The sequence below is a fragment of the Plutella xylostella genome, chromosome 22 (genome assembly GCF_932276165.1).
Source record: "Plutella xylostella chromosome 22, ilPluXylo3.1, whole genome shotgun sequence".
Lineage (NCBI taxonomy): Eukaryota > Metazoa > Arthropoda > Insecta > Lepidoptera > Plutellidae > Plutella > Plutella xylostella.
The window spans coordinates 9,459,002-9,481,373 of record NC_064002.1 but is presented as its reverse complement, the minus strand read 5'-3'; the positions used below and the strand labels follow the sequence as shown (position 1 = coordinate 9,481,373).

The following is a 22,372-nucleotide window of genomic DNA, read 5'->3' as shown; positions in this document are numbered from 1 at the left end:
GTAATTATTATATCTATTGTAACAGTATTTAAAACTTTTCTTTTTCTACATGTAAGTACGTATGTATCTAGAAGATTCTTGTTTGTCATTTGGAATGTCTATGAAAATACAATGAGAGATTTCTACATTACAGAAATCGCACAGTATGACTGTAAAATCTGTAAAAATGGATTTAACCTTACAACACCATCTATCGCAAACCTCTACAACTAACTCAACTTCTCACTTAGCCTCTTCAGCTGTCTCTGTTCCGTTTCCTAACATAGATGGTCACCGTTCATGGCGACGATGATGTTGGATAGTGCGGTCCTGGCGTCGCAGTTGGGGAACTTCTCGAGCACGTCACTGGCGGCCGCGATGTGCTCGCGCTGCAGTTGCTTCGTCTTCTCTATGCCGTCGCCTTCCTTCACGGCCATGTAGAGCTGTGGAATTGGAAATAGATATTTAGCTATGGATGTTTGGCTGGGTTTTACCATGTTTGAAATATGCTAAGTAAGCTCTAGCTGTGTTAGCTACAGTTTCTGCGATTTGCGAGCCCGATACATATTTTGCATATTTTGTGAATGTTCTCTAATATAACGCATAATTGAGTTTTTATGCGATAAAATGATCTCATAAAGTAACTTACTAACCCTACAAGTAACCTTAGAATTGAGAACAAAAGTACAAAACATCACATTTCCAAAAGGTTGTATGTTGTGCGTAGTTCGCTCGTGTTGATTCATTCGACGGTATTTGGCTCGTTTTAAATTGTTTGTACCTTTGTTTGCATTTAGTTTTTGCCATTTATTATTATAACTCCGACTTGCTACAAGTAGCATATTTTGTTTTTATTAATTATTATAAATCATGGCGTTAGTGCGTTGTGTATTTTACCAAGATGCGAGTGCTTTTCGATTAGGTTTAAGATGTCGTGTGTATTTTTAACTTTTTAGACTATTTAACTTATTTATATGTATCAGATCATTTTCTTTGTAATATTTTAGCGTTATGGTAGACTTTAATATATTTCATTTATCAATTGACATTAAATTATTCCAGTTATTTCGAGGCGTATTTGTAGGAGCCTTCTTTACTTTTCAAATCGAGTGCCTGTCTTGTTCGGCTGATTTCATTGTTAGATTTAAATATTCTCTCAACTTTACCAAAAATGTGACCTTATATCTGTATGAATACGAATCAGCGGTTCACGCTAAGTATGCGATGTAAATTCTTAGAAATCAAACAATAAGAGAAATGAGTAATAAATTATCTACCTGTATAAGATAAAATATGTATTTGCAAATAAAAAGTAAATCAGGCGCTTGGAAAGATTATAAAGTAGGCATAATATTGAAATTGAATGAAAACATACTGATAGTTATTAATATATAATTAGGGTAAGCAAAGTTTGTTTTAAAGATTAAACTATTGATATAGTTTATATTTTTTACGTGTACGTATTTATTGAATGGTAAATTTATTGGGACGAAGAACGTGAAATTATTTATAGGTTTAAAGTTTTGAGAACAGAACTTATAAAAATTAAGCAATAATAGACATCGGAAGTCTATGTACATTTTAAAGTAGGAGTGAAATATTATTATAAAATTAATAAAAACGAATGGTGCGAAATGTCATCGGTCTTATGGAGCATAATGTTGGTATTCTACAGAGTTTGCCTAAACTTGTATTGGATATTATTTAGCTTACGTGTGTGACATTGGTAATGCCCACTAAAGTCTTGCCATTATACTAGTTGCTAATAATTCGACGAATTATTATTGGTATTCCTCGAGTGTTAATGCATTGTACGACAAGACATATCAGAAGCAATCACAGTAACTTTAATTAAACATAGCAGCATATTGCAAAATAATGTCAAAAAATATATATGTAATCAACTAACGATAGTACTCAGAATCACAAAGTTCCGTAAAATATTTGCAACTGTTCAGAGGCAAAAAATACACCAAAGCGATATAAAAAACGTATTAAATGTAATAATTTTAATAATAAATGTGTAGAAGTAAATGTATCATCGGCCTTTTATAGAAATGAAAACAATGCTCTATCCATTTAGGTCACACTAGAAACCTGTGATATAACCATTAACTTCATGAGTGCTATGTATGTTTGTCTGTCTTCAGTGTGATTGTGCAGTGCGTTGGTTTATTCTCAAACTCCGCGCAACATTTTAATAATAACCATTCCACAGTGGGGATGAAAACCAAAGTGGAGCAGCACTATCGATTTATCAATGTGGTTCAAATCAGCCAGTAATAATAAGAGTGCTAAAGACAAATCCGTGATGCTGCTTTGGTTTTCTTCACCAGTAAAGTCATATTGATACAAATGTTTTGAGGATTAATCGCACTTTTTTTAATGCATGCCTTTTATAAGGAACCAATTCGAACGACCAGTATTTTGAGTGTTGTAACCAAAAATTGTGAATTCGCTTTTAATGACTGATCCCTGTGTTTTTATGGGTGATTATATTACCAATGTGAAGTTTTGTAAGGTTACTTTAGTCGTGCGAACACTGTAGTTCGTTTTACTTTTATAAGTTACGACGAACATTATGTCTTAACGATATTTTTATTGTCTTCTGCCAAAACAAAAGAGTAATCGAATGTGTCATGTAAATAGAACTACCATTATTTATTAATACAATAATTTAAAAAGATTTCTGAAATGTTTTATTTCCACGATCCTTTCTTTTAAATTATTTAGACTAGCGCAGTAATATTATGTTAATTTATTTTGTAATCCACCTTCTGAAATACCTATTACTACTTACCTACTTCGGTAACACCTAAGATTTAAAGCTACGGCAAGAAATGAAAGTCATACAAGAATAAATTTATTTGTTTATTCATTAATGGATATTTTAAAAACTAATATCGGCATATAATACTACAATGGTGTAGTTCTAACCAAATTTATACTTATACAAAATATGTTAAGGTCTAACTACGTAAGTTCTAGATTTCAGACCTGTGTCTGTATTTATATTTGGTATAAAAGTAATAAAAATCTCGTAAAAAGTACACGTGTAAAATGTGTCAATATAAATGTTTAACCCTGCAAAGTTTAGTATATAGGCACAATACTGGTAGAAACATTCGCTTACACTTTAAATCTTAAAAATATTATGCAAAAGTGGTTCCAAAATGTTTTCCATTTAATATAACTGTCGCAGGCATCTGGTTTAATCTCCTGTTTGATTGAACCGCTAGCCCGTTCATTGGATGACGCTACTCAGTTGAATGACTAAAGAACAACTCGTCAAGTCGTTGACTGTAACGTCCAACGTCTTGACTGAACGTTATTCAGCTAAGTCGTTAAATGGGATATAAGAATAAGAATAAGAATAAGAAATTTATTGGGTAACAGACTTCAGTAAGTAAAAATAATAATCATCTAGATTCACAATATATTATATTATAGCAACTTTGTAATGTCTGGTTAGGATGAACATGACCAGACAAGAGTCAACAAAAAGACTATGTTACAAAGCTCTGATCTCACAAATTAACTAAACAATAAGAATAAACGTACCTTGATATTGTTGTTCATAATTATCCAGATTCAGCACATTTTTTTCTTTGAAACTATTCGCCGGCGGTGTAATAATAGGTAAATCCATGTTGTCACACTATTTTAACATAAATAACGCACTTTAAAGCTAATTTATTTGCAAAAAATAACAATACAAGTGCTTTTTGTGTCAGCTGTTCCCTGTTAGACGCCATATTTGTTTTATTCACCACCTGACTGATTTTAAGTCCGCCAACTAGTTGGACGTTTTGTGACGCTTGTACAATCAACGTTCGGCCTAGTCATACAACTGAATAGCGTCATCCAATGAACGGGCTAGCGGTTCAATCAAACAGGAGATTAAACCAGATGCCTGCGACATAACCATATTGAGCTACTTCATATTCATATTCATATTCATTTATTCAGTTTAATACATCGTCATAAATATCATTGTTATTAATAATAATATAATGAAGTACATTACTTAAATTAGGCATGTCACAAATCATATAAAAATAATGTCATATAAAGCATATAAATAAAGTAAACAAGAATACAATGTCACTTAAAAAAATAAATAAAAAAAATAATAATATAAAAACAATGTCAGAACATATGCGTAGCATAATATTTATTAACATTTATCATTAAGATAATCGTCTACTGAGTAGTATGCTTTCTTGCTCAAATATTTTTTTAGCTTACAATTAAAACTAAAGTAGCTTTGCGACTCCCTTATGTCATCCGGGATTTTATTGTAAATTTTAGGACCCATTATATGCACGGTTTTCTCGGTTTTAGCAAGGCGGGCTGTGTTTAGGGTCAGGTCATTCTTCCGCCTATTCTGTAGCCTCGCAGTGGTGGAGAGGGGGGTGAAGTGGGCGAGGTTCTGGCGCACGTACTTGGCCACCTCCAGCACGTACAGGCAGGGCGCGGTGAGCACGCCCAGCTGCAGGAACAGGGCGCGCGCCGGCTCGTCCGGGGCCGCCCGCATCATGCGCCTCACCATCCTCTTCTGCAGGAGAAAAGGCCGATCTCGATCAGCGGCCAGCCCCCACAGCTCTATACCATATGTTAAGGCACTCTGGAAGTAACCATAGTATGCCTTAAGTAGGTTTTCTCTCGAGAGTGTGGGGACGAGCCGTGAGATAGCGTAGAAGGCGCCATTGAGTTTTGCACAGACACTATCAATATGATAGTGCCATTGCAGCCCAGTGTCGAAATGGAACCCCACGAACTTGGCACAGGTGTCGTACGGCACCGCAGTGTCCTGGACGATGACCGCAGGCAAATCAGCAGCGGAGCGATGCAACGAGAAGGACAGGAGATTAGTTTTGTCAATGTTGACCTGCATGCCGTTTATTGTAAACCAATTAATCAGCGCCTCCATTGTGTACACAACATTAGCTGCGAGAGATTGGTCGGTTTCACCAGCAACTATGGCGCAGATATCATCGGCGTACATAATAAACTCCGCCTTCTCAGTCACATGAGGGAGGTCGTTCATCATCACCAGGAAGAGGACGTTACCAACATTCGAGCCTTGTGGGACTGAGCGGTCTCCTATTTCACCTGGAGACGACTGCTCACCCCCCACAACTGTGATCTGCCTGCGCCCTGACAGGAACGATGACACTAGATCATACGATGATCCGCGAACCCCATAGTGCTCGAGCTTGGCGGTAATGAGCCGGTGGTCGACGAGGTCGAAGGCGCGGGACAGGTCCAGGAAGAGGGCGGCGACGCGCCTGCGCCCCTCCAGGTGCGAGGTGACGGCTCGCAGCAGCTGCCGCGCGGCGCCGCGCGTGCTGCGGCCCGGCTGGTAGGCGTGCTGCTGCGCGGAGAGCACCCCGCACCCCCCCAGGAACGACAGCAGTCGGCTGCACAGACCCATCTCGAACACCTTGGACGGGGCAGGCACGACAGATATGGGTCGGTATTTTTTGCAATCTGCCTTACTTCCCTTACCTTTGTACACCGGGGCGACTTTTACCACTTTCAAGTCATTCGGGTAATGGCCATCTGAGACGCATTCATTTATTAGGTGGCACAATCGTTCTATGAGGTCCACCGGCAGTAGGTGCAGTAGGTCAGTAGGCATGCCATTTATGTCCTTAGTTTTCTTCCTCTTGATGTTGTGAATTATTTTTAATACTTCTACAACACCAAAAGGTTGGAAAACCATGGAGTTACTGGTAGCAGGGATACTGGTACGGATAAACTGCATAGCCGCGGTGACGTCCGGCCGCAGCGGAGTGTCGCGCACCACCGACAGGTAGTAGGCGTTGAGGTGCTCCGCCAGCTCGCGCTCGGAGCCGCGCGGCCCGCACACGGCGGCGCGCAGCACGCTCAGCGCGGAGTCTCCGCCGTGCCTACACTTGTTGGTTTCGGTTTGAATGACCCGCCATAACGCCTGTGAGGTATTGTCGCTAGTGGAAATAACCTCATTCATGAAGTCTCTCCGAGCTTTTCTAATGGAACCTACGTGTTTGGCCTGGTGCAATTTATAAAACCGGTTTAGTTCCTGATTAAGTGGGTCTTTTTCCAAATGCATAGAAATTAGAGCGAGAAATTCTTTAGATGCCGTTGTTTCAGTCGTTATCCATTTTTTTTGCTGCGTCTGTAGATTACATTTTTTACATTTTTTTAATGGGCAAGTTGAATGGAACAATTGAATTAGTGCTTTGAAGAAAATCTGAAATCTCATGGCACTATCTGGAGGCAACTGGTAAATATGCTCCCAATCTGCGATGGTAGCAGAATGGCAGAATTCCACCAACTTGCTACGTGTTGTCAGTCGTTGTATAGTATGCTCCCGGGTATTATCTTTGTTAGATTTAAATAATAAATTGATATCAACCGCTCGGTGGTCTGATAAATTTGTTTCTAAAGGCTGAACACTAACAAAGTCGGTGTCTATGTCTGAGTAAACGTGGTCAAGTGACGTTCTACTGTCGCCCTGTACCCGTGTAACAAAATTAACGAATGAACGTAAATTAAAAGAATCGCATAAGTTCATCAGGGTGCGTCGTTGTAAAGAATATTTGAGCAAGTCAACATTCATGTCCCCAGTTAATAATATTTGAGCATTTTCGTCTAAAATAGAGTGTAAAGCTAATTCTAATTGTTTAATGTAAATGTCAAAGACTCCCTCTGTACAAGACCTATAAGCGCAAATTATGATTAGATTAAATTCAATAATTTGAATTGCAGATATCTCAATGTGCATTTCTTTAGAATAATTACAAATGTCAGCTCGATTTATGACAGTCAGATTGTTATTTAAAACATATATACAAGAACCTCCGTGCTCTCGCGTAGGGCGACAATACGAGGATGTTAGCCTATAGTTGAGTAGTGAAGTTACAAGAAGTTCATCACTACTCATCCAATGCTCCGTTAATAAAACAATATCACACTTAGGTATGGATTGAAGTATACATTCAAGACTAGCTATTTTGTTAGATAGACTACGAATATTTTGTAGAACTAGATGTATAGTCGTGTCTTTGTCCTTATCAGTGATAACGTTATTTTTTCGCCCGGCTAGTGGAGCAGTCCGCGGCGGGGACGGCGGGGACGGCGGGAGGGGCGCCCCGCTCCGCGCGGGGACGGGCGAGAAACCAGCCCGAGAAGCGCACGCCCGGGGGCCACGCAGCGGGCGAGTTCATCCGCTCGAACATACTCTCTGGAACTCCAATTATGAACGCCGCGTGCTTGTCGCTTTTTAGTACACGTTTTTCAACATAATAATTGTCAGATTTCATCACTCTATTGAGGTAGTTCAAGATGTTTATCTTTGAAGTCTCAGGTTTAAAAGACCATGCTTGCAGGTATTTTAATCGTTCCACTGTTTGGAGTTCTGAGTCTTCCTTACCTACACCTACATTGATAGGTTGATCATCTACAATGATCACAATAATGTTCGTTCATTAACTTACAGCTATAAAACAAAATGGTAACGTCAATTTTGTAAAATCATAAAATATAATAACAAACAACATATAGCACCTAACAAAAGATTCAATATTGCATACCATAAATTATAAGCCTTAAAATGGACGGAATAAAATAACATAACAATACAGTAACTTAATTATGTCAATGTTTTAACAAACCAAAAAGTTACTAAAGTATTTGTTCGTTACCGGTTGAATACATTTTATATTTGTTTGTGGGTAGGTAAATTTTACTTTGTCAAAAAGTCAGTCGTTATCAGCCTTCGGCGCGATCTGGTTGTTGTGAATTCGGGAAATATCGGTTAAATATCATCGGCTGCCATTAGGCATTATATTTGTTTATTATAAACGGACAAGTGAATTGTGTGTGTAAATCTCAAGATTGGATTTCTCAAGCAACGAGGGGGCCCCACACGCCGAGCTGAACATTCGACGTAACTACGTGAGTATTATAGCTATTGTAACAGTATTTAAAACTTTTCTTTTTCTACATGTAAGTACATGTTTCTAGAAGATTCTTGTTTGTCAGTCGGAATGTCTATAAAAATACAATGAGAGATTTCTACATTAAAGAAAGCGCACAGCATGACTGTAAAATCAGTAAAAATGGATTTAACCTTACAACGCCATCTATCGCAAACCTCTACAACTAACTCAACCACTCACTTAGCCTCTTGAGCTATCTCTATTCCGTTTCCTAACATAGATGGTCACCGTTCATGGCGACGATGATGTTGGATAGTGCGGTCCTGGCGTCGCAGTTGGGGAACTTCTCGAGCACGTCACTGGCGGCCGCGATGTGCTCGCGCTGCAGTTGCTTGGTCTTCTCTATGCCGTCGCCTTCCTTCACTGCCAGGTAGAGCTGTGGAATTTAAAATAGAAGTTTTATCAATGGAAATTATGTTAGGTTTTGACATTTTTTACACATTTTAGCTCTGATTAACGATAGATATACGATTTTTTTTCTTTAGGTTTCGTCAGTTTTGATATATGGTATTGTAACAAAACTGACAATGTTAGCTTCGGTTTCTGGATTTGAAATAAAATGACCTCCCTTCGCTCGGCTCTCTAGCCTTTACGGAATGCAGGGTTGAGATGCATGGATTTGAATCTTTAAATAATGTAGGTGTCATAGGGTTCACCCTATGACACCTACATTATTTAAAGCATTCCAAGCATAAGAATCTGTCCATTAAACGTCATAGGACTCATGGTAAAGTTTAGACAGACGACTCACAGCATGATAGTCCACGTTGTTATGGCTCCGTGTCCCCTTGTCGCTGTGTTCGTACAGCTCGGGCCTGCAGCGTGAGGCGAGGGCGCCACCAGGCTGCACCGCGCCCGCTCCGGCCAAAGAACGCTTCAAGAGCCTCAAGTACGGGTTATGCTATTTATGAAAACGAAAAACGTTTACGTTTTCTTCTGTCATCTGCATATATTATCTGTCGAAAGTTTCATGATAGTTTCACTTAGTATGTGAGAAAACGTAAACTTTTATAGTTTTCGACAAACTTACAAACCTGTACTAGACCCTCTGGTCCAGAAAGGTCTGCCAGGCGAGCGCTAGGTGGCAGCCGAAGAGGTAGCCCATATATTTTTGGCAACACTAATTGGTAATGGTGCAGCATAATTTATGGTATTTACCTTCATGACGGCCTTTTCGACACATTTATAGACACTGCTGCTTAATCTATAAATAACGTAGCGTAGGACAACCCTCAATCTGCTTTGCATAACTATACCGCTCAATCTCATAAGCTTAGCATATGCGTATATAGACAGATGACTCACGGCATGATAGTCCACGTTGTCATGGCTCCGTGTCCCCTTGTCGCTGTGTTCGTACAGCTCGGGCCTGCAGCGTGAGGCGAGGGCGCCACCAGGCTGCACCGCGCCCGCTCCGGCCAAAGAACGCTTCAAGAGCCTCTAGTACGGGTTTTGCTATTTATGATAATGAAAAAAGTTTACGTTTTCTTCTGTCATCTGCATATGTTATCTGTCGAAAGTTTCCATTAGAGGCGCCAATAGTATGTGAGAAAACGTAAACTTTTATAGTTTTACGACAAACTATCAAACCTGTACAAGACCCTCAGGTCCAGAAAGGGCTAGGGCTAGGTGGCAGCCGAAGACATAGAGAAAATAACACTACGAAGAGGTAGCCTATCGATTTTTGGCAACACGAATTGGTAATGGTGCAGCATAATTATGGTATTTACCTTCACGACGGCCTTTTCGACACATTGATAGACACTGCTGCAGCTGCTTAAATAACGTAGCGTAAGACAACCCTCAATCTGCTTAGCATAACTATACGTTTATAGATAGACTGGCTGTTGCCCGCGACCTTCGCTTCGCCTTAAAATGATCTGTGTAAATGGACGATTTCTGAACTACCTACCTAATATCGCGCCATGGTGGTATTAAATTACATGAAAGTTGACAAATATGATGACTCACGGCATGATAGTCCACGTTGTTATGGTTCCGTGTCCCCTTGTCGATGTGTTCGTACAGCTCGGGCCTGCAGCGTGAGGCGAGGGCGCCACCAGGCTGCACCGCGCCCGCTCCGGCCGCTGAACGCTTCGAGAGCCTCTAGTACGGGTTTTGCTATTTATGAAAACGAAAAAGTTTACGTTTTCCTCTGTCATCTGCATACCTACATTATCTGTCGAAAGGTTCCATAAGAGGCGCTTAGTATGTGAGAAAACGTAAACTTTTATAGTTTTCGACAAACTATCAAACCTGTACTAGACCCTCAGGTCCAGACCCCTTAGCATGAATTTTCATCGTGAACGTGACTTGAAATTACTCGATGAATTTTGTAGGGAAATTTTAGTTCTGCTACCGACCGCCAGGGGCGCTGTTCATATTTTCATACAAAATTACTCAATGAACTCAATTCACGTTCACGATGAAAATTCATGCTAAGGGGTCAGAAAGGCCTGCCAGGCGAGCACTAGGTGGCAGCCGAAGAGGTAGCCCATAGATTTATTAATTTGTAATGGACTTTACAGCCACAGGAAGAGATGTTGTGCGCCATCCTCCACCTAGTGGTAACCCACTACCACGAAGGTAACCACTTCGCGACGGCCTTTTCGACGCCGCGAGTTTAAGACACCCCTCAATCTCATACGCTTAGCATAACTACACAGACAGACGACTCACGGCATGATAGTCCACGTTGTTATGGCTCCGTGTCCCCTTGTCGCTGTGTTCGTACAGCTCGGGCCTGCAGCGTGAGGCGAGGGCGCCACCAGGCTGCACCGCGCCCGCTCCGGCCAAAGAACGCTTCAAGAGCCTCTAGTACGCGTTTTGCTATTTATGAAAACGAAAAAGGTTACGTTTTCTTCTGTCCCATATTCTGTGGCATACTTTATCTGTCGAAAGTTTCATGATAGTTTTCATTAGAGGCGCCACTTAGTATGTGAGAAAACGTAAACTTTTATAGTTTTCGTCAAACTATCAAACCTGTTATGACCCTCAGATCCAGAAAGGCCTGCCACGCGAGCGCTAGGTGGCAGCCGAAGAGGTAGCCCATAGACTTTTGGTGCTGCATAATTATGGTACTTACCTTCACGACGGCTTTTTCAACGCTGCCAGTTTAAGACACCCCTCAATCTCTACGCTTAGCATAACCATACATTCATATACAAATGACTCACAGCATGATAGTCCACGTTGTTATGGTTCCGTGTCCCCTTGTCGATGTGTTCGTACAGCTCGGGCCGCGCCTGCAGCGTGAATGCAAGCGGAGCGCCGACTAGGCTGAACCGCGCGGGCTCCGGCCCGCTGAACGCTTCCAGGTCTAGGAACGCCTGCCAGGCCAGCGCTAGGTGGCAGCCGAAGAGGTAGCCCTGGGAATTGAGAACGTAATGATGGTAAATGAATGGATGGTATGCTGCGATTTATGGAACTTGATAAATAAACAATGGCGATAGAATAGCAGCATGTGGTACAAAAATTGCGTTAATAAAAATAGTGGTAATGGTAATAGGTTTCTGTCCAATTAACGTTGCATTTGTTCATGTATCATGGCTGCAAGAATCAAGCCTAAAGCTAAATAAGGTACTTATAATAAATAAACAAAAGGAACTCTACATCGATTATTGAATAGCTTTCCATGAAGGATAAAAGATATAAGTTTTAGGAAATTAGCCAATCGTAGAGCTGCAGTACAGTTGTCTGCAGCGGCGGCGGGTGTCCGGCCAGCTTGAGCGCCGCGCTGCAGCTCTTGCCGAGCAGCGCGCCGGCCGCCAGCACGTGCCGCGCCGACCACTCGCGCCGCGCCGCGCCCAGGACGCCCTTCAGCCAGCGGGCGCAGGGTGTTCTATACAGGCTGTTGCAAAAAGGGTATACTAAGCAGAAAGCTACATGTGCAGCATGGTATATCTGAGCCCGATAAAGAAATTAGAATTTCAAAATTCGCGAAAAAAAAATGGTTTCTGCTTAGTAGGTATAGCTTTTTTGCAACATCCTGTATATAGCTATCTCATGGGCAGCGGGTGCAGGATGTTCTATACAGGGTGTTGCAAAAAGGGTATACTAAGCGGAAACCTACATGTGCAGCATGGTATATATACATAAGCGATTTTTTTTATTGTCCATAGAAACTATGTTGGTCACGTGACTTTTTACAATGGAGAATGACTTTTTTTTTCGCACATGTAGGTTTCTGCTTAGTAGGTATACACTTTTTGCAACACCCTGTATTCTATCTATTTTCAGTGTCTAAAAATGGTGGCGCTTCACTTCGCGCCTTTGCTCCCCATATAATAAAATTGGTTTCTGCTTAGTAGGTAAGTATAGCTTTTTTGCAACATCCTGTATATCTATCTATTTTGTCTATATTTTTTCTATATTATTTCTACAGTGTCTAAAAATGGTGGCGCTTCACTTCGCGCCTTTGCTCCCCATATAATAAAGCTGCAGCCCATACCGTTGTCTGCAGCGGCGGCGGGTGTCCGGCCAGCTTGAGCGCCGCGCTGCAGCTCTTGCCGAGCAGCGCGCCGGCCGCCAGCACGTGCCGCGCCGACCACTCGCGCCGCGCCGCGCCCAGGACGCCCTTCAGCCAGCGGGCGCAGGGTGCTCTATACAGGGTGTTGCAGAAAGGGTAGACTAAGCGGAAACCTATATGTGCAGCATGGTATATCTAAACATGTGCAGCATATTTAAGCCCGAAAAAAAAATTGGTTTCTGCTTTGTAGGTATAGCTTTTTTGCAACACCCTATATATCGCATCTTTAGTACAATATCGACTCAACTCAAAAGAGAAAAATGACAAGTGAAACGATAGAAACATCCTAACTAATATTATAAATGCGAAAGTAACTGTGTCTGTCTGTCTGTCTGTCTGTCTGTCTGTCTGTCTGTTACTCTTTCACGCCAAAACTACTGAACGGATTTGAATGAAATTTGGTATACATACTGTGTAGACCCTGGGAAAGAACATAGGATACTTTTTATCCCGGAATTCCCACGGGAAAACTTTTTAAGGCGAAGCGAAGCGCGCGGGAACAGCTAGTGAATTATAAAAGTTAGACACCAGAGGCAAATGAGTGAAAAATCACTTAAGTACTCGTATTTAGTCCATTTTCGTTTTTCCGCATAAAGTCGGTTTTTTGAGTTAGGTCATTATTGTACTAAAGGTGCGATATCTATTTTCAGTGTCCAATAAAGGTGGGGGTGTCTTCGGCTGATGTCGCTGTCTGAATGGTGGCGCTTCACTTCGCGCCTTTGCTCCCCATATAATAAAGCTGCAGCCCATACCGTTGTCTGCAGCGGCGGCGGGTGTCCGGCCAGCTTGAGCGCCGCGCTGCAGCTCTTGCCGAGCAGCGCGCCGGCCGCCAGCACGTGCCGCGCCGACCACTCGCGCCGCGCCGCGCCCAGGATGCCCTTCATGGGGAGGGGGTCGAGGATGTTGTCCCATTCTGGAACGTACAGGGTTACATATAGGTAAGGTGTATGTATAATTCTATACAGGATGACTAAAGATAATAAGAGGGAAGGTTCTAAAAACAAAGAAATGTCAGGGCAGCAGGGCTATCCTAGGGTCGTGCCGCGCCCACGATGCCATTCGTCGGCAGCGGGTATAAAATGTTGTCCCATTCTGGAACGGAGAGTAGAGGGGGTAAGGATTATAATTGTATACAGGATGGCTAAACGTTTAGGAAGGTTTTAGATCTGGAAAATGTATACATGAAGGAAACACAGAAAACTAACGAAAGTCTAAATAGATAGATAGATAGGTATTGGTGTTTTGGAACATGATGCGTTAGCTATATTAAATTTTCAAAACCTGCTTGACATGGGAATTCATAAAAGTTACCAGCAAACCAATACAATTGCATTTCTGTAAAGTACGGGTAAGTTTACTGACTCTCGTCCAAACTATGATAATTAAACTGCAAATGGAAGTTTTGAACTGTGTTCCTTTTTAACGGTCTCCAATTAGCGACTTCTCTGAAAGTCAATGTGCCTTGCATAAGCAATAAGCACAGAACTACAAACTATTGAGGCGGTTCAAACGACTGGAAATATTGTTCAGTTACTTTAAAGTTTCTGAGTAAATTATAATTAGGTAGTTATTTCGAATTCGACCACAATTTAATACCAGCGAGCGAAAAGTGAATGCAGCGATGCACTTCTGTAAGTAAGTAAGTACATAATATAAGATATAAGTGTTTATATTATGTTATCCACTGTTACCCTACATTATTTACTCCCATCACTTCCTATGTGCGAAGCAACTTTCGCTGCACAAGTACCTAACCATGCGTAGTTTCGTCGGGTCAATGCAATGCGTGTATTCACTTCAAATACTTTAACAACCGATTGGCACGCTAACACAAATTCAACAAATTTTAGTTGAAACGGCATCATTAGTAAAATCATGACCACTGGAGGTGCTGGTACAGTGGCAGCCACTATAAATTCTAAACTTGTAATTGAAAATTAAGTCTTAAGATGCATGAGTTAAGAACTATAGTGTTACGGTAAGTCCCCATACAGTACTTTTCATTCATTGTTTGTCCGACAAATATATGGATGGGTTTTCCTGTTTATTTAGGCGGTTGTGGACAAAGACGCGAAGTTTATAGTTTCTGTGTGCTTTGAGGAGTCTTTCTTGACATACATGTATGTAGAGGTACAGCTCTTAAGAATTGTCTTGAAAATGATCAAGCACAGGCAAAGCCGAATATGTATACCTACTAAAAATATTTGACGTTAATTTCATTATCATTTCATTATCGGTTCATTATCGTCAAATATTTTATACATATCCAATGTTTGTCATATTAATTAACGTACATGAAATCAAATACCTTTTGATTGGACTTCTTTATTTTGCATAAGTACTAGACTAAGACACGTGGCTACCCTTGATATTCTTGGTCTTTTTATCAATACCGCAATGTCAGCAAAATATATTAACCTTATTCAAATTTTAAATTAATTTGGTATCTCTATTGTTAACATTCGATTGTCCAATGTCCACCCAAGGTATATCAACGAAGACTTCACGCCACATTTACAGTCCAAATCTGCCTCTTACGACGCACGAATTAAGAACTTCAAACTCCAAAGTGTTACGGTTTGTTCAATAGGTCTCGTAAATAGAGAGCCACCTATTTGCCATCACTTAGTATTCTGTCCACAGCCTCTGAGGAACTAAAGGCGAGTTCCTTACGACTGGGCGCGGGTTTGCATGCTAATACTGAACACAATGGCGAACCTAGATCTGCATTCCGTGTGAATTATGTGAAGTTTGTAAAGTAACTAAAGTTAAAAAACGAATATGTTTTGTGTAGATACGTGCAATAAGAATTTTTGATATGACTTCCCGAGGTTAGTTTTAACAGAATTCACAAACAGAATAGGTGGTTCGCCCTACAATTCACATGTTAAAGAGTGCTTTGTCACTTCTCACTCTAGGTCAAATGTGTGCCTAGCCTTCGCATCTTTACTCCACAATTCACATCTCAACTTTCACCTGACAAGTGTACAAACTTACGACTATCCGAAACAAAAGACAAATCGTCTTCAAAGGGAAAGTCATAAGTGATGTGCTATTCTGCGTGAGGATTGTATGACTTGGATGAATCTGGAAGACAGCTCTATAGCATTGTGTAGCACTAGCGAAAAGTGGATGCAGCAATGCACTTTTTCTACCGCGACAGGGAGTAGGTAAGTTAATCTTTATTTTATATAAATATAGTTACGTATAGGTATATGAATATTGATCTATCAGTATGACTACTTGTACCTATAAGTATTAATATTAAGTAGGTATACGAGTATTTTAGTAAAATTAGATAGAAGATACAGAATGGCCCAACTGACATACGAGCAATAAAACAAGTATTTTATTTCGTATGTGCGTGCCCGCGATGTACGTACTACCTACCAACGTTTAACGATATCATAAAAATGTTTAATTTGTGGAAATCTCAAAAATTATAGTTATTGGGGCGTACTACTTTAATTCGGAAGAGATCAAGTTTTTAGGGTTCCGTAGCCAAAATGGCAAAAACGGAACCCTTATAGTTTCGTCATGTCCGTCTGTCCGTCTGTCCGTCTGTCCGTCTGTCACAGCCGATTTACTCGGAAACTATAAGTACTACAGTGATGAAATTTGATGGGAATATGTGTTGTATGAACCGCTACAAAAATATGACACTAAATAGTAAAAAAAAGAATTGGGGGTGGGGCCCCCCATACATGTAACTGAGGGATGAAATTTTTTTTTTCGATGTACATACCCGTGTGGGGTATCAATGGAAAGGTCTTTTAAAATGATATAAAGTTTTCTAAAAAACATTTTTCTTAAAGTGAACGGTTTTTGAGATATCAGCTCTCAAAGTCGTAAAAAGTATGTCCCCCCCCCTCTATTTTTATAACTACGGGGTATAAAATTCTAAAAAAAATAGAGGTGATGCATGCTAATTAACTCTTTCAACGATTTTTGGTTTGATCAAAGTATCTCTTATAGTTTTTGAGATAGGTTGATTTAACTGTAATTTTGCTGCTACGGAACCCTTTGTGCGCGAGCCCGACTCGCACTTGGCCGGTTTTATTAATACATCTCTCATAAATTTCGCAGTAGTTTAGACTTGTAATCGGTCTTATAAACTCATCACCACCATCACGACCCATCACGTCCTCACAGCTGGGGCACGGGTCACCTTCCAATGAAGGAAGTTCTCATAAATTAAGATCTTATAAATTATGTTGATATAAAAATTTAAGCTATATTATTGGACTAGATTAATTTTACCAAATGTAGGCGATCCATCGAAACTTACAAACAATACAAAATTGCAATACTATCTCTAGGTCTATCAAACGCAACCCAACAAAACATAGCCATCTCTTTTCCACGTACCTTCTGCGGTCTCCCTCTCTCCCTCTGGCAGGGGCCTCGACGGCAGCGGGTTGTTCTGTTCGTCCCTGACGCCCATGAACTCTGCCTCCGCCAGGTCCCGGACTGCTGAAGACATCAGTTCTACCAGCTCTTGGTTCCTGGAAATGAGTTGTGTTCGTTAAGGGCGGGTCCAGGCTTATACAGAATGAATGAACGCTTCGTACCAGCGCCGATAGCCTTTTGCTATGGTTTGGAAGCACTGGAAATATAATACCCAAACGACAAGGCGCTTTAAAATGCATACAGTCTTAGGGTCATTGTTATGTAGTTGAGGTAGGACATGGTAAAAAAGACCTTTGGATCGTTACAGTTAGTAGTATGAATATAAAATTCTCTTCTTACATGCAGAGTATACTTATTTGTAATACAATTTCATGGGGTCATCATGGTCATGCCATTATTATAGTACACTTGTCCAAAATTAATAATGCACATGCAGATCTTCACACCCGAATCATTAAATCGTAAGAGCCTTAAAAAAACACTTGCATTTTGCACCTTGTTCGAAAGAAATAGGAGTCAATATCATGTGTCACATAATCGAAAACAACCGATCTGTCAAAGATTTCTATGCGCATTATCAATTTTGGAGCACTGTATGTTGTTAGAAACATTATATTTAATACCCCATCCACACGCTTGGCGAACAATGGCAAACAGCAAACAGCAAACAGCAAACACTGACGTGTGGATGGGTGTTTGTCGTTGTTTGCCTGTTTGTGTTTGTGTTCGCCAGTGTTCGGCATCGGTGTCGGTTTTTCTTGCCAGATCAAAGGATGTTCGGCAAACTGTTTGCTACGTAACGATGGTAGCGGTTTATGAACCGATTTTGTAAATTCTTTTTTTGTTGTATTGGGTTGAGCTCCCAGGTGGTCCCATTTATTTTTTCAGAATTTTATCTCACCCCTAAGGGTGGGTAAAGTGGTAAAAACAGGGTATGAATTTCCATTTTGGACACATATTAACCGATTCTAATGAAATTAAGAACATAAATATAGTTCTTATAACAAAAAAATATGATGGTGACCTTGAGCTGATCTGATGATGGTAACGGAAGGGAGTCAAGGGAACTCCTCAACGGTATATAGCAACTACCTCGTGTTTAGGCTTGAATGATTCGTATTGATTAGTAGGACTTTTTGGTATCATTTGCATCTTACTTTTGATTTAAAATTATTGCAAACAAACTAAAAACTATAAAATAAAATAATAATTAAAAAGAAGGAGTCAGTTTTTAATTTTTTTTTAATTATAATTATTATCCCACCACCTTTGCTTTCTTCTTATTTTCCTTTTTTCTTTCTCTTGCTTTAATTTATATAATAAAAATATGTCAACCCGAAAGTAATAGCTCGTCGTCCGCCGTGTTTGCCGGTTCGGAATGTTATGAGCGTTCGCCAAGCATATGGATGGCTGTTTGTGTTCGGTGATTGTGGTTGGTGTTTGTGACTTTGTTTGCTGTTTGCCGTGTTTGTGACAAACAGCAAGCGTATGGATGGGGCTTAAGACTTTAACAGAAGATACAATACAAACATTGGTAAATAAACAATTCGGCTGTAATTAGAAAATATCATTAACCACAACCTTCACCGTACATTGCATTTACCGTGTAATTATTAATTGCATACTGAGGTATAAATTAGTCTCTTCATATTTCGTGCCAAAAGTATCTTTTGGGTTTGAGGAATAAGAGTCAAATTGGACTGAAAGGTAATGTTATAGACAATGCGCCAATTTAGAAATAAATAATATAATTTGATGGCAATGCATGTGTGTAGGTACTTTCTCTACATTTCTTTCTATAGTTTGTATAGAAGCGCACCGAACTTTCACTTGTTTATTGATGACTTTGCTTTCTAGTAGGATAAAGATTTGTTAGATTTGTCTTCCATAAAAAATACTAGGGGTCAAATATTATTTACCTACATAGCTAAGGAAGTACAGATATATACGTAATAGTCTGCGTAAAGAAGCTCATATTAAAACAGTTGGCGGAACAACATTTTGAGAACAAAGCTTGCGGGTCGCAGCTAGCATAATATAAAACCCAGCAATGAATAAAATCATGTCACTGCGCAGAAATCGCATATCTGTGCGATTATGAAACTGAACATTATGTCAAAAACCCGACAACAGGCATCGCTCTGAGATAATGGCATAACCAGTTACCTACATGTGGTCACCAGACACGCTCTGATATTTAGTCTCAGGCTGCGGTGTGGCCCCATTGACATAACGATTTCATCGCAATTTTATTCATCTTTTGCGTAATATGCCTGCGAGGTTTTGGTGACATCGATTACTGATGATCCGTTCAATTATGAGTTTTGGCTATGTTTTTCTTCGATTATAAAGAAAAGGAGACATTGACATGAAATATCAATAGATGTATGTGCATACCGATATTTGTATGCAACGGTGTGTGGCGTAACCTTTAGTAATAACTATAGGTTGGTATTAGGTTCTTATTCAGCTTGCGAGTTGAGTGTTGAGTGCTTGACCTCCATTAAGCGGCTAAAGTTTGTAATTACATACTAAGGTACCTAAAGTAAATACACATTTCCGATTAGATATAGCAGTATTTCTGCTATGACAGTCATCCCTGACGATTATAATATCGTAACAAAATCTTGCATTATTTTCGTTTTCAGTAGTAGATACCATTATTGGTCTAGCGATGTTATGTAATAAATAACGGGATAGGGTGCCATACTATCAGTTTGGTATAAACAGCAAGCTGATTCCCAGGTATAAGACTTATTCTACATTTTATGGCGAATTGCGATATACTGACGTTTATCTTCATCGATAACGAAAACGTGTAGCGGCAACATGTGTAAATACCGCACACTCACCTCAAGTTAGCCAGCTCGGAGCAGGAGTTGGCCAGCAGGTAGTCTCCGCTCAGCAGCGCTATTTTATTCCCGAACATCATGTCGTCGGGCTCCGCCGCCTCTGACACTTGAAGGCTGCGTGTGTTCATGTTTACTAGACCCTTGTGCACCAGGTGGCTGGTCCGGATCATCTCCGTGACTTCTGCTAGCGCGCGTTGGCTGTGTGGTAGGAGTTAGGGGGTTAGGGTGAGGTCGCATTGGTGCGTAGCGTCGCGTCGCCGCCCGCCGTCGCAAAGGAGATGATAGAAAATGTATGGAAGCGACGACGCAACGCACCAATGGGGCCTCGCCGTTATTTGTTTGCTATAATTTTACTTTTCATCTTAATGCGCCATATAGGCGGTTAGGTTTTTAAAAGTTAAAACTGGTTACTTAGTTTTATTTTAATAGTACATAAAGTTTTAAGAAATGAGAAGTTTGAAGATTATTATCTATCCGGTGGAAAGGTATTATGTATAGCAATACCACGGAAACCAGTAAAACAGGATGAGAAAGTGCAAGAACAAGTTCAACTTATTATTGTTACATAATGTTATTAAGGCCCTGATACTGGGGATAGGGTGATTGGATTTGGACAGTAGGTTTGTGAAGCTTCGATTTCTGGTTTTATAAAATGCGTAACTCTAAATAGCGAGTAGTAATTTGTTAATGGATAATTAAAAACTTATTTAATTGACTCAAGTAGTTACAAAAAACCAGTGACTGGACTTTCTAACAAATTACTATAATGTTATTGTGCTGTGCTATTAATTATAGCATTCCAATTCATGAATGAATCAGACTCAAAAATGGCTTGACAAATACAGATAGATGGATTTGTACAAAGGCAGAGTCTTATATAACTATATATTATGTGTTATACTTTTAAAAATTATACAAAGTAGTTCAGAAATGTTATATGTATATTGTGAATAATTTAAATTACATAATCCCAATCATCCACTGCTGGACATAGGCCTCTCCATGAAGCACCTAAACAATTTTCTCTGCTTTCTTCATCCCGACACAACCAGAATTCATTCTTCTGAAGAGTTTTTTACCACTATAAACTAACCAGGTGACACTCCTTTCATGTGCTATTGTGTTCTGTTTTACCTATGCAATACCCCGGCTGCCTTATCCTGCTCCATGTCGGGGATCTCCGGGCTGTGACCGGCTGCTTTTGACACCAGCAGCACAATGAGGCCCCAGGCTTGCATGTTGTTCTTGCCATTGTATATCAGGTTCCTAGTTGAAAAGGAAATATTTTATTGGTAGAAATTGGGTTGATGTAATAAAAGTTTAGATTGTGATGGATACTATGGATCTTGGTCAATATTAAACTACCAGGCAAGTATCAAAATAACAAGACTAAATCCAATGAGAGCAACTTCTCTTGATTCCCATTGTTAGGGACACATGCTCAAAGGTGTAGAATGTCACTGAGAAAATAATTGTAACTACAGACTTTGCTGGCTTCATCATAATTGTATCTTATCAGTCACTGCTGGATGCTCTACATCTTCATACAACAAACAAATATAAGGTGACCTAACAAACATTTAATATCAACTTACTTAGCAGTTTTAAGCAGCGGATGATTGCTGCCGACCAGCTTCCTCAGATGCAGCGCGACATTCGCGATCTCGTCACTGAGCACCCAGCGCAGGCTCAGGAAGGAGGTCGGGTAGCCCACGATCTTCTCGGCCTCGCTCACGGCGCGGTTCCAGTCCGGCTTGCCCGACTGTTGGGCAACGGCGCCCGGTGACGGCCGCGATGTACTCACGCAGCGACTGGCACAAGGTCCTACGAGTTTCGACACCACTGGGGCCACTTTCACCAGCTCGCTCCTCATGAAACGGCTGAGACTCATGTTGGAGGAAATGTGAACAGGATAAAGTGCGCGAATTTTATTTATGTCGCGAAATATTTATTCGTACTTTAAAATCGATTTTTAGAGTGGAATGAGCACGCACTATAATTTAAAATACACTTTCATATCCTGTAATAGCCTAGAATACAGAAACAGCAAGTTTAGTAGATAAAACGTAAAAATCATTAAATAACAAAATATGTTTTGTAACAACAAAACAGACAGCACTTTCGCGCACAAACACAACATGGAATGAAAAAGTTTTTGAAGTTTTTCTGACATTTGACATTGATAGCGATGACGACTTATCAACTTGACATTGACAGGAAACGAAGGGCCACAGAGTATGACTACTCTGTATTGAAGATTTCAACAAACTCAGAATAAGGGATATTTTATATTTTAGGAAATTATACACAAGTTTTTAGTAACTAGGTATTTAATTAATTTTATAGGTACTTACATAGTTCATAGATATACCTATCTATACCAATAATAAAAAAGAAATATATTTTTCAGCGTGACTGGTTTATCTCATGTGCATGCCAAATTTGGGCTCAATCCAAGTGATCCAGTGGTTTGACCTACATAATATAAACTAAAATATCCGTTGGCTGGAATTTATGTAATTTCCGTTTATAGAATAATTGCGAAATTTCCGAATAGAATCCTATTAGTCGCAGCAGCACATCACTACTGAACCCTACCGTTTCGTTCATTCCGT

The 22,372-nt window shown here is 40.2% G+C and overlaps 1 protein-coding gene across 2 annotated transcripts; it reads right to left on the bottom strand.

Moving 5' to 3' along the window:
* Window positions 1-225: 225 nt before the first annotated feature.
* On the bottom strand, window positions 226-21,911 carry LOC105388301 (all trans-polyprenyl-diphosphate synthase PDSS2). Of its 2 annotated transcripts, none has more exons than XM_048628995.1 (8): window positions 21,353-21,911; window positions 20,892-21,023; window positions 19,758-19,955; window positions 16,864-17,000; window positions 13,345-13,408; window positions 12,418-12,514; window positions 11,144-11,335; window positions 226-422 (listed from the first exon to the last, which is right to left on the bottom strand). In XM_048628995.1, exons 1-8 carry the CDS (start codon window positions 21,646-21,648, stop codon window positions 258-260), a joined length of 1,281 nt encoding a protein of 426 aa, XP_048484952.1. In that variant the 5' UTR covers window positions 21,649-21,911; the 3' UTR covers window positions 226-257. The 2 variants fall into 2 exon arrangements, with proteins under 2 accessions (XP_048484952.1, XP_048484951.1); XM_048628994.1 differs by lacking the exon at window positions 226-422 and adding an exon at window positions 7,980-8,343.
* Between the last annotated feature and the right edge of the window lie 461 nt (window positions 21,912-22,372).